General features: G+C 45.5%; 1 protein-coding gene across 2 annotated transcripts in view; it reads right to left on the reverse strand.

Annotated features, from left to right (window-relative positions):
• Nucleotides 1–2,944: 2,944 nt before the first annotated feature.
• The window catches only part of foxo3b (forkhead box O3b), a 37,415-nt gene continuing 23,405 nt past the window's right edge, over nt 2,945–16,954 (reverse strand). For both annotated transcript variants that reach the window (XM_037448657.2, XM_037448658.2), the window contains exons 3-4: nt 7,146–8,621; nt 2,945–6,418 (exon numbers count right to left, since the gene is read on the reverse strand). In XM_037448657.2, the coding sequence (XP_037304554.2) occupies nt 7,176–8,621 (1,446 nt within the window). In that variant the 3' untranslated portion in view covers nt 2,945–6,418; nt 7,146–7,175. The remainder of the gene's footprint in view (nt 6,419–7,145; nt 8,622–16,954) is intronic.

The following is a 16,954-nucleotide window of genomic DNA, read 5'->3' on the forward strand; positions in this document are numbered from 1 at the left end:
TGTTTAATACAAGGTTTGGTCTCCGGCTGTTTGTACCTTTTATTTATGGCTTAACTCAGGAGGTCCATCAGTAAATAGACTTGGATTAGAAGACATGACCATCAGACAGTGGAAATATGCGTTTGCCATTGTTAGTTTGCACATAAATGCTAAACAACTTTACTCAACACAAAAGGTTCCAAGCAATCTGACGACTAGAGCCCATCGATACTGGCTTTACTGATCAATACAGGATTTACTGCAAGCTGACGCCAATATCAATAGCTGAGAATGAAAAAAGAAATCCAATAACAATATATGACCCAATATAGTATACAGCACTGCAATTGTATTTTATTGGCTTACGCACACCACTTAATTGACACCAGCAGTAAGCTAGTATCGGTTGACACACACGGTTTGCCGTGTAAGGCCAGGCGCCGAGTAACTGGTGTCTGTTTAGTGTCTAGTTATTACCGCGACTTCTTCTCCCGTCAGGTGATTGAACACCTACTTCTGTGGTCACGCATCCGTCATAAAGGGTGAAACTGTGACTCAGTCCTGGACCACGTGACAGAATACGTCACCACGCGACCTACGGCGCGTTGCATTGTTCGCCTGATTATAGAAGTCTGAATCACTGCACATAACTCTTGTTTCGCGTGTCAAACGCTTCTGGTGTTGTGCGTCTGTCCCTCTAACAGGTGGCAATTATCCAACAAAGGTTAGAAGGGAGGATGGAGAAATCCCTAATTCATGAAGTCACGTGACTGGGAGATTGCTTTGCTTCGAAAAATCCAAACAACAAACAAGACATAAAAAAACGTTCTGGTTCTGATTCGATGGTCATGCTGCAGTACACAAAATGACACAACGCTACCATGTCCTGCATGCACACAGAACCGGTGTCCGTGCTTCATGAGTTCCAGGGTCTCTGAAGTATTTTAGTGTGAGTCAGCTGCATGCACGTGATGCAGGTGGAGTGATGACTACTGATACTACACAGTGTGTGCTATGAACAATAAATAAAACCCACTGAAATGGAATAAGGCGCAGGCGAATAAAACAATAAAATGCGAGTGCAGATGAAGACAGCGGGCGAACAAATAGAAAAAGTTAACCTCGACATGGCAGGAAACCTGCGGGCGCGGCAGCAAGCCGAATGCAGGGGGCTTATTTCACCGACTGTAAAACAAAATGACCGTATCAAATGTAAAGTGACAATTGGAAAGCAGCATTTAGTTTTATGTCAACTTAAAGTTAAAAATAATGCATATGATTTACCCGGCCGTTGGCTCAAACTCACTGTATTTTGAATCTGGATGTAGTTGCTCTAAAATGGAAGAGTTCAGAAGAGTTTCCAGCCGACCAGTGACCTCAGTGAACCCACATGGACTAACGTGACTGCAGCCAGACCAGACAAGTCACGGCTATTGAAGTGCGGGTTTGGTTGTAGTTCCTTCAGTCATGAGGCATGTTTGTTGATTTTGGAGTCTGCAGTCGACTCGGAGCTTGTGCAAACGTCTGTTTGGGGGAGACATTTTCATTTCTAAATGATCTTTACATAAAAAGAGTGCTTGAAGATACCAAGTAAACAGAGATGACATTTTGTTTGTTTGAGGCTCTTTTGTGTATTTGGGAGAAAAATGAAGCGGTTGACCTAAAATACCTGATACATGTCGTGGGTTTGGAAACAATGACAAACAATGTGGTTAGGAATGTAACATACTGCATACGACGTCACACAAATCATTCAGGCTTTTCTTTTTGCACTGACAAAGTGAATCAGAGGACTGTTTCAGCGCACCAGAGTTGCTAGGCAACCCTTTGGGTCCATGTTTATTTCCTATCAGGTGATGTCATTCACAAACAATGCAACACGGAATATCTAAAAGAAGGAATTACATCAACCCAATTTTGCATACGGTACGTGCTAGACTTTGATGCTTGAGTTCTGTTGGCCTCTGCTCGAACGAGGCCATTCTGTACCTATGATAACAAAAACGCCTCGTCTCTGGAACTAATTTGTCCATCTGGACGAATGTTGCTGTCAGGATAACGGGGAACATCTGTGAGTGTGATCTGATGTGATACATGTTACTGGTTAAGAAATAAATGAAGATGGGACACAAAAATAAAATTTCCCAAAACACACCCATCTAAGTGTGTGGACAGTATTTGTGTAACGTTTTACTTAGTAGAGGGATGACGGGCTCTGATCTACTGTTTGTGTAGGCGTCAGCCATTGTTTTATTTGTTCGTGGTGAGTGTCACTGAGAAATGCCTCTTCCACGTAGAAAATATTCAAACCATTATCTGACAGATAACAATTATAACCAGATAAATGTACTATTGGTTTTGATTATTACAGGATCATCTGGCCCAATGTCTTCATGATAACAGGCCTGACCTGTGGCAGAAGGGAAAGTGACCTCTTGGCTCTGCTCAGCAGGCGGGAGGTAAGAGGAGCGGCCTCGTCCGGGTCTGAGTTACAATCTTAGACATCCGAGTGACCCCCATCTATGGCTGTTCCCCCTCTCCCTTTTGTCTCTAATGTTTCGCAACAACCGGAGAAAAGGCCCCCGGCCTGGTGTCGGGTGTCAGGAGGGTTGCTGTACGTCTGCTGTGGTTTAATGCAGCCTCACACAAAACAAACGTTGTGCAAGAGGACTTCCAGGAACTTGAGAGGAACACAGAGTTGTTTTGATGTTTGGATCCCTCCAGACAAGGAGATTTATCTCCTGGGGGGAGGGTGAGGCTACATTTGCTCACGCTCACGTGCTCACACACTTCTGGAAGACACTAGGCAAGATAACTAGGGAATTGACGTCACATGTAAGGCAGGCGAGAGCTGTAACGCGTTCTTTACGGGGCTGAACATCTGTCTCGCACTCGTAAAAATGACGTGGCTCTAATACCTCCATATCTAAATAACGCAAAAAAATCATTTCACAAGCACATGGAATGGGTGTGGAGCCTCACCAAGCTTTATTTACATGCGCACCATTTCTTATACAAACTAGATTACAATTAAAAATGGAATACACAGGAAAAATACCAACTAACATCAAGTTGAGAAGAAGCAAGATTAATAAAGGAAAAAGTTCAGAGGACGTAAGGAGGGGAGCTGGCCTGGGCCTCTAGAGAATTATGAAAAGTTCCAAGAGAAGTTAATGAAAAGGGAACATCGAAGGTGATTAAGGTAACTAGTGGTATGTTTCTTCTACTTTTTTTTTGCTGTTCTTCGCTTTAAATTAGCACGTGACGTGCTGCAGGTGTGTGTGTCTCTGTGTGTGTGTGTGTGTGTGTGTGTGTGTCGAGCACGATAGGAGATAATCTGTGCATCAATGAAGCAGTAGCACTGAGTGGTTGTGTGGAAGGCCTGCTCCACTATGACGAAGTGTAAACTATCTCCCCGAAAGAGCCGAAACATACAAAATGTCTGGAACACCTTCCCGCGATTGAGATTTGTTTTTATCAGTGATCAATAACCCCTCTTTCAATAGAACGGAATACAGGGTTTTACGTTGTCAGTCCTGTTCACAGGAGTAGTTAAGTGCTCCTCGTATTTAGTCCTGTCACTGCGGATAAATCCAAATGCCTAGCGGTCCAAGTGACGGCTCGGGGGGGTTTTCCCATGCCAAGACGTGTTATAAATGCTTTGCAGGGTGAAGGAACCTCCAGCTCGTTGTCAGATGAGGCTTCTACCACATCAAAAATCACGACCAGACACTCTGCGAGCACCGGGACGTTGACCTGCTGTACTCCACGTGGAATAAAACAAGTGTGAAGCCGAGGAACGTCCGTTAAGGAGGCTTTCCCTGTGTCTGCCTTGATGTCCACACACTGGTAACAATAAACCCTTTAATGCGGGAGGACGCAGCTCTGTTAGCCCTGATTAAAAAAAAAAGAAAATAGAAAGTGTGTCTGTGTGTGCTTAAGTGCAAAAGACACAGGGTTCCTCTGTGATTTACAATTTCTGTCGCAGGACGGCACCATTGGAAGGATCTAGGGGTACGGCCAGGTCATGCACTAAGCCTCAGATAGCACGGTAGATCATTCCAGTCAAGCGTGCACAACACACACTCCTCGGCCTCAAAGGGATATACACACATCTGTACACTATTATACACAGCGGGGCATACGCTTCATGTTGCTACCCCAGACAGAGAGAAGGGATACCAGGGTGCCCAGATGCTACAACAACGGTGCTTTCCACCATTTAAAAAAAAAAAAGAAAATCTGGTTCAACAAGTAAATCGCTGGTAACAGTGTTCCCTCCTACGGGGCGTGTAACTTTGTTCATTACTTCTTCAACTTTACCTTCAGAGGCATCATAAAATCCAAAGGGGTCAAGTACTACATGAGTATATAAGGACATACAGCGAGTATATATGCATTTCACACGTTTTCATAATGCATAAACACATGCGTGCATACAGTCGGCTGTGCTGTTTGCACCATGAGGGGTAGTGAGGGATTACACATCCTTGTGAGATTAATTCAACAGAATTAAATTCCACAGATAATCACGTACACACACACGCACATAAACATGTACTCAGGAGAAAGGGGGAAATCACCTGGAGGAGCACCAGGCGTGTCCACGAGAGGGGTGTGTGTGTGTGTGTGTGTGTGTGTGTGTGTGTGTGTGTGTGTGTGTATGCGTGTCACAAGTCCGACAAGGTGGACAAAAATAAAAGCCATGACAGCGAAAAATAACGGGCCGCGTGATGTCTTAATCCGGACGTCTTTCTTTGCCTCCTTCATCTTGACGGCCAGAGTTCACAGGTTACAAGTTCACGAGCACAAAGCATTGCTGTTTTCTATGAAGAAAAATGTTAAAATACCATTAGAATGTGACTTGATGTTACTTAAAATGGGAAGCCTCCCTTTCCCCCCTGAGTGATTCTATATATGCATAAGAAGCCTCACACGCCCGCAGAGCGTAACACAGATCCCTGGTATTATTTCTTCTATGTGTGTGCAACAAACGTGTGTGTGTGCTTGTGTGTGTGTGTGTGTGTGTGTGTGTCGTGATTTGGCTGCCAGCATATCCTACTGTTTGTTTCAAGTAATTTGGCAATATACAGAGATAGCTTATTATTCTTGTACTCAAGAAACAAATGGCTTCTAGAGGAATGAGCCGGAAACCCTGTCCCCGCTTCCCACCCAACCCCACCCGCCACCCACCCGCCACCGTCTGCAGGTTGAGCTACAAATGGCTGCAGCTTTGGGCTTCTGCAGAACGAGGGTAGAGACAGAAACGAAAAGGAACAAACGAAATGCACGGCTTGCTCTGTGGGTCGGGCTCAACACTGTTTACATAGCACCTGTAATGGTGTGGAAATGTTCACAACCCTAGGACACAGGTAATCATTTTGGCTACATCATATGCAGTGATAAACAACCCCAAGTAATCTGACAAAAAGACAGACAACATCTTTACCTGTCTTTTTTTTTTTTTTTAACTTTACACCACTCTGGACTGTACAAATATCCATGACAGAGATTCTCGTTCTCTTGTCTTTTTTCATTTTTTTTTACAGTTAGATTACAGATTTACAGATATTTCCTTTCTTTTTTTTATTTATTTTTACAAATGATAGCAAATACTATTTTAAATATTCAGCTAATGGTGATTATAGCCCTCAGTATGCAACTTAATTTGATTGAAGCAACAGATTTGGAAGTGCATGGCATTGATTGAGCAGTTTTGACTTGTAAGGGTCCTGGCGACTTGCAAACTGGGGCAAAGAGTCGGTCTGTTGGTGTGTTTGCATGTGCTGTCTGCGTGGCCACTCAGCGAGTAAAGATGAGTCAAGACTCCATGTTCATCTTTCCATTTCATCAACACAACCGAAGACATGTATGATGCGGAAAAAAATGATAAGACAGAAAATCCCCAAAACAAACACTGAACATTTAAAACACCAAAAGAGAACAGAGGGATATTGTTTTTTTCCCAGGAAACCCCTGGATCGGATTTACACCACGTCACCTCTGGATTTTTCACTCTACACTTTGTTTTTGTCTTTTTTTTACTTTTTGTTTTCAAAGGAAACAACTCCTTCAAACTTTGCTTCATATTAAATCCTTGAATATCACCTGAGACCCCTTCTGATGAATCTGTGTCTCTTTGATGTCAACAGACCGGGCGTCAAAGGAGAATTGCATAATTTGTGAGTTTGACATAGCCTTCTCCTTGTTGTTGTTGTTGTTGTGGTTTCACGGGAGGCTTCGGAGGATGACGTGCAGTGTCTCTGGAGTTTTTGTTTCGGATCGTTCATGGTTCGTCAGTGTGGGAGCCGAGGTAAAGCTCTCGTGAGAAAATCTTCTTCTGTAAACACAGGGTTCGTATTTTTACGTTGTGCTGATGGCAGGTTTGGCAAAGAGGATGTTGTGTGTCTGATCTTCTTTTGCACTACATAGTTCCGACCTGGAGACATAAAGAATGATATTATTACGACTTCATTTCCATGCTGTACTAACCGAAAGCAAGAAAAAAAATCTTTTCTGTTGCAAAGTCACATGTTTATTAACCAAATGTCACCAATCCAGCTTTTTTTTGTTGGGTCTGCTCACACGCTGCAATAGTCTGCTGAAAGCTACCACTGGAACTTTCCTCATGTCCCTCACAATATATGCATTTTTAGGAACTTTACTGTGAAACCATGAGTGTTTAAATGAACTGTTGCAGTTTCCATAAACAGTACGCACATTTTGTGGGAGAAGCTTTGTTGTTTAGCAAGTCGGTTATGGTTTAAGGAAACAGTTGAAGTGGTTTCGGGGAAAAGACTCAGAGTCATGTAATTATGCAGAGAGAACTGTTTCCATGTGGATTTACAGCACAATGAGTGTAAGCATTGACTCTCATTAAGGTTTATGACAGTAGTTCAGAGCTTTTTTTAAGGTCTGTATCTGTTTGCACCACCAGTAATTGAAATCAACACAGATAATATAGATACCATTTTCACCTCCAGAAAGCTTGTTGGTGCACTTACAGATATGTCATTTTTTTTTTTTTTAAAGGCATCGAATCTCTTGGGATACTTGGGATTAGTTTAAGTTTCGTAATTCAATGAAAAAAAAAGTGCATCGCCAGTAAAAGGCTGCCACGAGTTTCGCCCCTTGCACACACACACACGACACCCGGGCGTACACACCTGCTCTGCTCGCCCCCGGGCCCGAGCCTCTCAGCCGGGCACCCCGCTCTGAGAGGTCTGCTTGGTGCCCACTGCGTTCATGTTGACCGGAGAGTCAAAGTTAAAGTCCAGGCCGTCTGGCTCCATCAGCTCCTCCCTGATGATGGAGTCCATATCACACTCCAGGCTGCTGCTGCTACATGTGAACATGTCCAGGTCCAGGTCCGTGGGGAAACGGTCCTGGCACATCCCTCCGCCGCTAATTGTCCCGTTTAGGAAGATTGAAGTGTCGATCTGCATGGAAGAGGAACCATTTCCTCCCAGCGGGGAAAGCAGGAAGTGCTGCTTGGCATTAGCCAGAGCGTTAGCCTCGTTGACTAGGTTCAAGCCTCCGTTTAGAGACCTCAGGGAGCCGTGGTTGTGGTTGTTACTCTGGAGAATTTCCACTTGGCTACGTTGAAGTCCGCAAGTTATGCCGAAGGTCATGACGGGATCATTACGGAGCAGGGGGCCCCGGCGGGAGTTCTGCGAAATGACGGCGGCGGCGCTGGCCTGCGACATCAGCGGGTCGGACTGGGTCATCATGACGTCGCTTCGGCTGTGGCTGTCCGAGTTGAGCAGGTCTTGTAGCGTCTGATTGCCGAAGCGAGCGAGGCTGATGCCCGAGAAGGACGTCTGCTTGTTCTCCTGGATGGTCTGCATGGGGGCCGGACGCAGCAAAGAGCCTGCTGTGAGGGGGCCAAAGATGGAGTTGGTGAAGCCATTACCTCCACCGTTAGTAGACGAGTTGGTGGAGGGAGAGGAGTGGGTGGAAGGCGAGCCCAGCCCGTTGGGTTTAGACACAAAGTTGAAGACGGAGGAACCGCTTGGAGCCGCCGGCCCCGTCACGGTTGGCACCAGGTCGATGTCATCCAGCAACTCGTCCATCAGGTCGTCCTTGAGCCCGTCGTTCAGGTTCATCGTACCTGCCAGGTCGGCGAGGCGCGGGAGCTCGGCCGGCGCGGGCTTGGCGCCGGCCGCGGCGTTGCCGGGAGACAGCGCCCTGCCGGGGCTGGAGTACAGCATGGGCGACAGAGGCGGCTCCTCGTCGGGCACCTCGTCCAGCTCCGGGTTGGCCAGAATGGGCGACAGGCGACCGCTCACCGTGCTGGCGTTGGAATTGGTGCGGGAGCGGAAGTCGGTCCAGGCGTCCAGCTCCTCGCTGCTGCGCGACGTGGGGCTACCAGGCCACTTGGAGAGGCCCGACGGACTGTCCCCGACGCCCCCGCCGTCGCCGCCGGCGGCAGCGGCCTGCAGAGCCGCCTTCTTCTTGGCGGCGCGGCCGCGGGCCGACTTGGTGTACTTGTTGCTGTTGTCCATGGAGACGGCGCGGCGGCGCGGAGCCTTGCCCCCCTTGCCCCCCTCCGGGTTGATCATCCACCAGGAGCTCTTCCCCGTTCCCTCGTTCTGTACCCGGATGAAGCGGCTGTGGAGGGAGAGATTGTGCCGGATGGAGTTCTGTAGCGCAGAAAGAGAGAAAGAGAAGAGACTGCGTCAAGTGATGTGTTTGAAATGACTTTAAAAGCAATCTCTTTAAAAAAAATGACTTGAGTATTGATTTGTTTCTGTTATTCTTTCCTTTTAAAGACACAATATTCAAAGAATACTCTCATTAACACCAATCCATAAACAACCCACCACTGTAGATTCTGCAGCAGTGTAAACAGTTGCTCTAGTGATTAAACACATGCAAGTTTGAATTGTTCATCCCCTGAATAGACAGGAACACGTTAACGAATTGCAGCACTTGGCACCGATGTCCGCGTTGCTCCCCTGTCGCTTTTGTGTGGCGCTTATAAAGGAGACGGTGGTCTATAATCAAGCGTCTCCTCGATCATGAATGACACGCACAAAGAGCCCTTCTGTGGCTTAAGGAGCTCGTTCTGTGTTGCATCACGTGTGTTTGCGTGCAAGTCTTGTCTGGTTTGCATTGATCAACTCGGAGCTCCTTGCTTGTGTGAGGCCCCAGAGGCTCACAACGCAGATCCCTTGCTAAAGAAGGCGAGAGGCGAAGAGGTGGCAATGTCTGTTGATCGCACCACCACTACAAACTGTTTGTTGTTCCCAGATGATTGAGCTTAATGCAATACTTGGTTTATTAACATCGTAAATGTATTTGATGCATGCAAAGTGAGTTCAACATCAGCATGTTAGCCTTATCATTGTGAGCAAGCTTACGTTAACATCACCAGTAGCGTGGCCGTAGTCTCTTGTTGACTTATGGTGAAGGGATTTTTATAAGGCCTATTTCCATAGGAAAATATTTTGAATGTGAAATTGCCTCTATTTGGATGTAACCTGTATAACCGTTTCAGTCTCACAAATGACTGCAGTGCTAATATACGACGTGAAAAGAGCTGGACTTCATTAATGAACCAACAGGGATTTGAGATTATTTTAGTAGTACGTTTTATTGTTGAGGGCCTTTATTGGTTCCTATCTGCACAATAGAAAGCAACTCTGTCAATACTGTTCTTTACTAATCAATTAGTGTGGGTTCAGTGGCAGATGTACAATGTAAGCTGTGGCTTTGCAGTTATTCAAGATTCAAAACCACATTTAACCACATTTAGTCTTGATCTTTAAATTAGACTCGTGCACATGATCATCCAGACAACCCTCCGTTAATTAATTATGTGACAGCAGAATGATGATACAAAAATATTGACACAAATACACACATTCATTAGACATAATTATGAACCGTTTGTCAATTTTAAGAATGTTTTTTTTTTTTTTATCTCAGCCTCCTCTCTTCATACCTCATTTGCAGTTTCTGTTGTTTCACGAACACGTTGCTCTTGTGAGCCCCGAGGTACTGTGGGGCGATGCTATATCCTCCCATATTAACAACCCAACCGCCATCCACAACACGCAACGCATTTTTCCCTCTGTTTTCCTCCCTTGTATATTTTCACTCCCTGAAATGGAAAAGATTTCTGGGTTCCAAATGACGAAGGCCAAAATGGTTGAGCTGTTTTGTGGGAATCACAAGGTTGTTTGGCATGAAGCGGCCCTGTCTCTCCTGAGCAACGCGCTGCTGATAGTTTACTGACTGTTTTTTCTGGTCAAAGGCAGTTCAATCAGAGAGGAGAAAGAGAAGCTTAAGTTACTGTTGTGAACGCTGCGTTGGCAGAGTAAAAACTCTGATCTCTGGGGCCCAACTGAACCTACGACCCTGTGTGAGTGCTCATATTTCAGCGCGCATCCGTGGCGTTCTGATGGTTATTTGGACATGCCTGGGTTGTCCATTTGCAAAGTGTTTTGAGGGACGTCGTGCTTTTTCGGACCATTAGCAAACCCATGAAAGTTTGCACGTCACCATGAATGGTTTGTGCATGTGTGAATGTGCATTCCCCAACTGTTTGTGTGCATTCTGTGCAATGAGGTAGAAGAAGAGACACCAGGGGGACCCGTGTTTATCCTCTGCCTGCATCTCTGGAGGCTTGACGCGATGTCGCTATATTACGGGACATTTTACACACAGACGTGCACGCAGCACACACACACACACACCGGCTAAACTGTTTCCAGCTGCCAGAGAGAGAGATGTAAATACAGGCAGTAGATATTTTGTTAAAGAAAAAGAGAACTTTTGGAGGGATGAGTGGGAGCGGAATGAATGGAATGTGAGTTTCCTTCTCACGCTGCTGTAAACATTTACCTGCAAGCTGCTGACACTTCATCAATCGTTCTCCCGTGCTTCATCCGTCACCACCTTAATCCGTGCACCCCCCCCCCTCCCCCCACACCCACCCACTCCCTCCACCCAACAAAGCCACTTGTTTAATGTTTCTCTTTTCCGTGCCACTGATCGTATCTTTCAAATGTCAGGGAGGATATTTCTAACTCGGTTTGATGGAGCGGCAAAGAAGGAACCGGGACATCTGCAACCGAAGGTAGTGATGAATAGAAGAAAACAAAATGCGAGAGCAAGTGAAAATGTGTGAGTGATGGTGAGGCAGAGGGGGGAGAGGACGATGGCTGCAGATGACAGAAAGAAAACTGTCCCTGGTATAAGTGACTCGAGTACATGGTAATATTAGATCCTCACACACACACACACACACACACACACTCATCCTCACAAACCGTGTGATTGTAAATCCAGACATTTCCAAGATATGATTTCTGTAAAAGAACATTTAATAAAATGTAATTCTCACAGGGCTTGAGCACCATGAACTAAAATGTGTTTACCTAAATGTAATTGGGATAAAGCACAAGATGTTGCCAAAGCGAACAAACACACTTGTGGTTTCGTGAGTTGAGCTTTATTATTTCAGTGGCCCGGGCTGTTGATCTTTCGTGTTTTGACTTTTCCTTTGCTTCACATTTCATGGAGACATTCAGGCTCTCCTGCAGACCACAATGTCTACTTTCTGGCTGTTCTGACTAATGACAAAGCCAAACATATTATTCACATTCTAGGAGTTCACTGAACTGTGTGCGGTCATAATTAGCGTTACGGTAAGAAACTCAACATTCCTAATTACTGATTAATTAACTTTGCACCGCCTGGCACGCTTACCGACACGCCCAACATGTACCAGACCCATTGAGACGGGTCCCGCTGCTCAGTGCTGTCATGTTTGTAGATCCCCTGTTACCACACATTGAAAGCAGCGTCCATACTTAACTGTAGTTTACTTTACTAAAATGTGCGTGTCTCAGAGGTAGAAGAGTCTCTCTGTGTACAAAATATTTGGTCTCGTCTCGTAACTGAAGTAGATGTAACATCTTCTGCCGCAAACTAAAGACACACCTTCAGACTGTACCTCGACTAAAAACACTAACAAATCGTAGCACTTACCGTATTTTTGCGACTATACGGCGCACTGAATTACAAGGCGCACCTTCAATAAATCGCCAATTTTAGAACTATTTTCATATATAGAGCGCACCGGATCACAAGGCGCATAGAAGTAACTGCAGTAAAACGTTTGACTGGGGCTGCGTTATGCATCCACTAGATCGGGCTGTGCTAAATCAAACGTTATTAAGCGTTCTGAAAACTCTTCACTCCCATGGTAACGTTGTTCAAACGTTAATGTGGATATTAACAATATCTCTTTCGTTATTGGTTAATGAAAACATTCTTGGCAAATGCTTTGGTGCATCTTGCACCGAGAGGCAGCGCTGGAACAGACGGTGGACCGTCAGCGCGATCCCAACATCCAACTACGAGCTTTAATGCACTGTAGCGACTCTCGCTAATGAATCTCTGGACAATGTGCTTATCTTCTGCTTTTATTGTCGAGAAACAGGCTCCTGTCGGCCGTAGCCTACGCCGAACAAAAACACACCATCGCTCTCCAAAACGACAACAATTCCCGCGTCCCCATAGGTGGCACTAAGATGAGTGACGTCACATTGTGCGCCCTTCACTGACCATCCCAAAACTCTGTAAAGTGCAACGCCGCTCCAGAACATGAAAACACAGTCCGTTACAATACGCTGTTGGAGCTGGAATTACCGCGGCTGCTGGCACCAGACTTTCCCTCCAATGGATCCTCGTTAACCAGTATGGATCAACCAATTGAGCCATATAAACGGCGCTCCGGATTACAAGGCGCACGTGCCGTTTTTTTAGGAAAAAAAGGATTTTAAGTGCGCCTTATAGTCGCGAAAATACGGTAAATTGTACTTATAATGGCTCTTGTCTATAACATGTTTATTTGATGAAATTGCACTTTCTTGTTTCTTGCTCTTCTGAGTTTGTATCCCTATGGCTGAAATGAACTTATTGTGAGTCGCTTTGGATAAAAGCATCGGCTAAATGACATGTAACGTAATGTAATAGCTGAGATAAAAAACAATATTATCTGGAGAAGTGCTGGAGGTAATTGAAGTTGTCTTATGTTTGGTTATTTGGCAGAATATATGCTCTCTATGGGTTTGTGTTTGTTCTCGTCACGTCTCAGTGCGAGAGGGATGCTTAGTGCTTACTGCTCCACTGGAATACTCCCGAAGCACCGCGACTCTCAATCATTACTCCTTCCATGCTGCAACAGGAGCTCAGTAACACCTTTTTTTCCCTTTATGACCTAATTAGTCACTTAATCTTCCTGTTTCGTCCTCACTCTCGCCCAGTTGAGCATTTACCTGCCCTGTCTCACTGTATGTCAGTGAACTACTAGTTGCATGGCAGGCTCACAGCAACAGAACAGAATACAAGGCCTAACTGAGCTTGGCCATCAAATGTTTTTTCTACCAAATAAAATAATCAAGAAATAACATGTCAATTAGAGGTGGATTTTGTTACATTTATACAGTTGGAAAAAATGTTTTCTTTCCGGATTTTGTGCAAAAGGTAACTCGCTGCAGCTGTAGCTACGTATTGAGTGTACACAAATTAAAGTGATTTTCTCATTGAGTTCCCGGCATGAAAGCAAACACACGAGTTTCCCAAAATGTCAAATGAATTCTTTGTTGGGTCTGGAAAAGCAGTGTAAAGAGTCAACTGATCAGGTTGTGCAGCTTCACCAGCGTAACATTTTTGAAGCAAACACACTGAGAGAAAGCCAGTCAAAGCTAAACTTCTAGAGACAGTCCCCAGCTCTATGTGTGTGTGTGTGTGTGTGTGTGTGTGTGTGTGTGTGTGCGCGCCCCAGCTGCAGCCTAAGCTCAGGAGCACAGAGGCCTTTTTGTCCGTCAGCAACATGTGGGAACAACTAATCACTGTCAGCAACCACGCTAGGAATCTCTCCCTCCTTTCCCTCATTATTTTCATATTTGAAGGTGCGTTGGCGGGAACTCATAACACTCATGACACTCATTGGGTCAATCTAAAGGAAGAAAATGTGTTTGTGTGTGCGTTGACTTTTTTGTAAGAGAGTCTTAACAAGATTCTAAAGTGATGTGAGGGAACGATATATACCCCGTATGCATGTTTAAAATGAATAGGGATGAATACCTCAGACCCCTGAGGTTACTAGAGCAGGTTCCTCTGATTGGAGGAGATGATTTTCAGGATGCTTCCTAATTGGTTGTAGCTGTCCTCGCTCCGTCAGTGCTGATTGGTGGAGTGAAATTGGCTTGCGTAGCCAGGCAGCACAGAGAAGGGAGGGTCTGCACAGTGTTGCAAGTGTATTTCATCACCCACCTACAGCATGTACATGTACGGTGTGGGTCAATCTCCCTTTGCCTGGTTCCTGTTCTCTGTGTGTGCCCGAGAGAATATTTGTACTGGTCAGACCAACCCAGAGACAAATGCAGAGAAAAACACACAACACACACAAACACACGCACACACACACACACACACACACCATTACAGCTCTAGTGTTGTGCTCCAGGAAAGCGCTGGGTCAGAGGTTACAGTTTCACAGAGCCAGGAGACAGCAATGTGTCAAAGGTCAAAATACTTTGAAGTTGCATCCCTCGCCTCAAACATGTTAGCCCCGCCCCCCTTGACCCTGCTTCTACTGCTGTGATTGGACCCACTGTGGGACCTGAGCCTCACACTTGGTGTATTTAACCATCCACTGACTGTGTTTAGTGTGAGGCAGGGCCAGACGTAACCACACTTTCAGCCATTATGTAAACCAGCTCTAATCTGATTCTAATGTCAACAGAGACCTGCTGCTGGGTCACGTTGACACCTTGTGCAACATTAGTTACCATTTAAGTGAAAAAAAAAATGATTATGAATGCTGAAAACGTTTTTCTCTTTCTTTAAAGAATGTAAAAAAAAGTGATGATTAATTTGTGAGGGGAAGCATTTGAAGCAGACACACCATGACTTGGAAATGTCCAAAAGAGCAGTTTCCAATGTACTTTTCTCTGGCTACGGATGTGTGTTGCACGTTCCCCCGGCGGCCACGAGGCGTACGCCGCGGAGCAGAGCGGTGGAAGGGTAACGAGGTGGTGTGAGGAAGAGCTGTAGACTTCTTTGACACGTATGAGGCGGTTTATAAATCAACTGCACCGGCTGGTCTGGGCGAATGAGGCCGACAGAGGATGGTTATTTATACTGTGACCCAACACTAACACACAAATGCACACAAAAGCACGGAAACACACACATACAGGTCCAGGTTCCAGAAACCCTGAGCTCGGGACTGCAGACAGAACATTCCATTCTCTTCTATCATATGTGCTTAAGTTTAATTCATGCACGTGTGTGCGTGTGCGTGTGTGTGTGTGTGTGTGTGCGTGTGTGCGCACTGGCTGGCGATCTGGAGCTCGCTAGAAGCAATCCTTTTCCTCTCATTCTGCTCTACTCTCATTGCCCCTCCGCTCAGGCTTTTTTTTGTGAATAGATTAAGGTCTTCATTGGATAGCAGACCCCCCCCTCCCCCCCCCCCCCCCACACCACACACGCACGCACGCACACAAATCAAATCAATTCAGGAAATGCATCTCCATTTTCTGTTATGAAAAGGATATATCCAATCTAAGATGCCTTGTTGAGACTGATAAATCCACTGCTATGGTGTGAAGTTGCGCTTAGGATCAAGGGAAACGCACACAGACAAATATGCACACTGCTTACCAAGAGTCGTGACCTTGTTCAAAAACAAACAAAAAAAAACTGGTCACCGAGAACTTATTACTGCAATGTCAACCTCTACTTTTTTTTTCTCCATCCCTCCCATCTGTCTCCCTCCCTCTCTTCTCCGTCCTGCATGCGGCGTGTCTGGTGTTGTGTAAGGCCACATGCTACAAGAACTCAATGTTTACCCTTAAGTATCCTCCAATCAGTTGGCCTGAGGTGGGGTAGCCAGCCAACCCAGCCCCCCTAAAACAGCCAATCGGTGCAGGCCCGGTGAAAAGGCACGGCTGGTCACGTTACCCGAGTAACCATGGCAACGTGACCGGCGTCCGCGCCGGGCAGTCCCCCTCTGCTCCGATGGAGCATTGGTTCACGGTCACGGTGGAAAGTTAAGCACACAGACCCACTGGAAGGAAAATCAAGGACACAAAAGCAAGAAGAAGGAGCAAGAAAATTAACTACCGGCCGAAAGAAAAGTGTCAGCGGTTGTTCACATGCACACTGTTCGTTACGCCTCAGCACGGGACGTGCACAGTTTACTTTGGAACAATACAGGACATCCCCGCTGGATTTTATCAACCAGAGTTCCAGGACACGGCGTCCTTAAGCTGTGGAACGACTGTGCCTGCCAAGAACACACACACACACACACACACACACACACACACACACACACACACACACACACACACGACAACAGACACTTTTCAGCAGAGACAAAGACGACGTATTCAGACGGAGAAACAGAAGGAGACACAAGCTTGCAAGAGCTGAGCCGCAGTGAGGGAAGTAACTTCCAACGTGTCCAAACACAACAACAATGCTTTCATGTTTGTGTATTCCCTTTTTTTAATTGTTTTACCAAACACAAGTGCTGGGGAGGAGGAGAGGACTCGCTGGCATCACTGGCAGTATAGAAATGGGATTTTGTGTTTTTTTTCCTGGTCACAATTCTTTCCCACATTGCTCCTATACAAGTACACTATATATATATATATATATATATATATATATATATATATATATATATGCAATGGGGCCCACAATGAAATGACCATGAAAAAGAAAAACAATTATCTTTAATCTAGAGGGGCGTTCTGCACATTTATGAGGCAAAATGCCTTAGATGTATTTTTCTCGTCACTTTCGATCTGTTATGAAAACAAAAACAGCCTCTAGAGTACAGTACTGAAAGGAAACCATGTGCCACTCAATAAATAGACTTTTGGTTATAAACCGCAGGTGGACTTGCTGTGTGACATTAACGTTGCTTGAGTTTGACCGATCCTTTGCC

Source organism: Pungitius pungitius, chromosome 20 (assembly GCF_949316345.1).
Source record: "Pungitius pungitius chromosome 20, fPunPun2.1, whole genome shotgun sequence".
NCBI classification, from domain to species: Eukaryota; Metazoa; Chordata; class Actinopteri; order Perciformes; family Gasterosteidae; genus Pungitius; species Pungitius pungitius.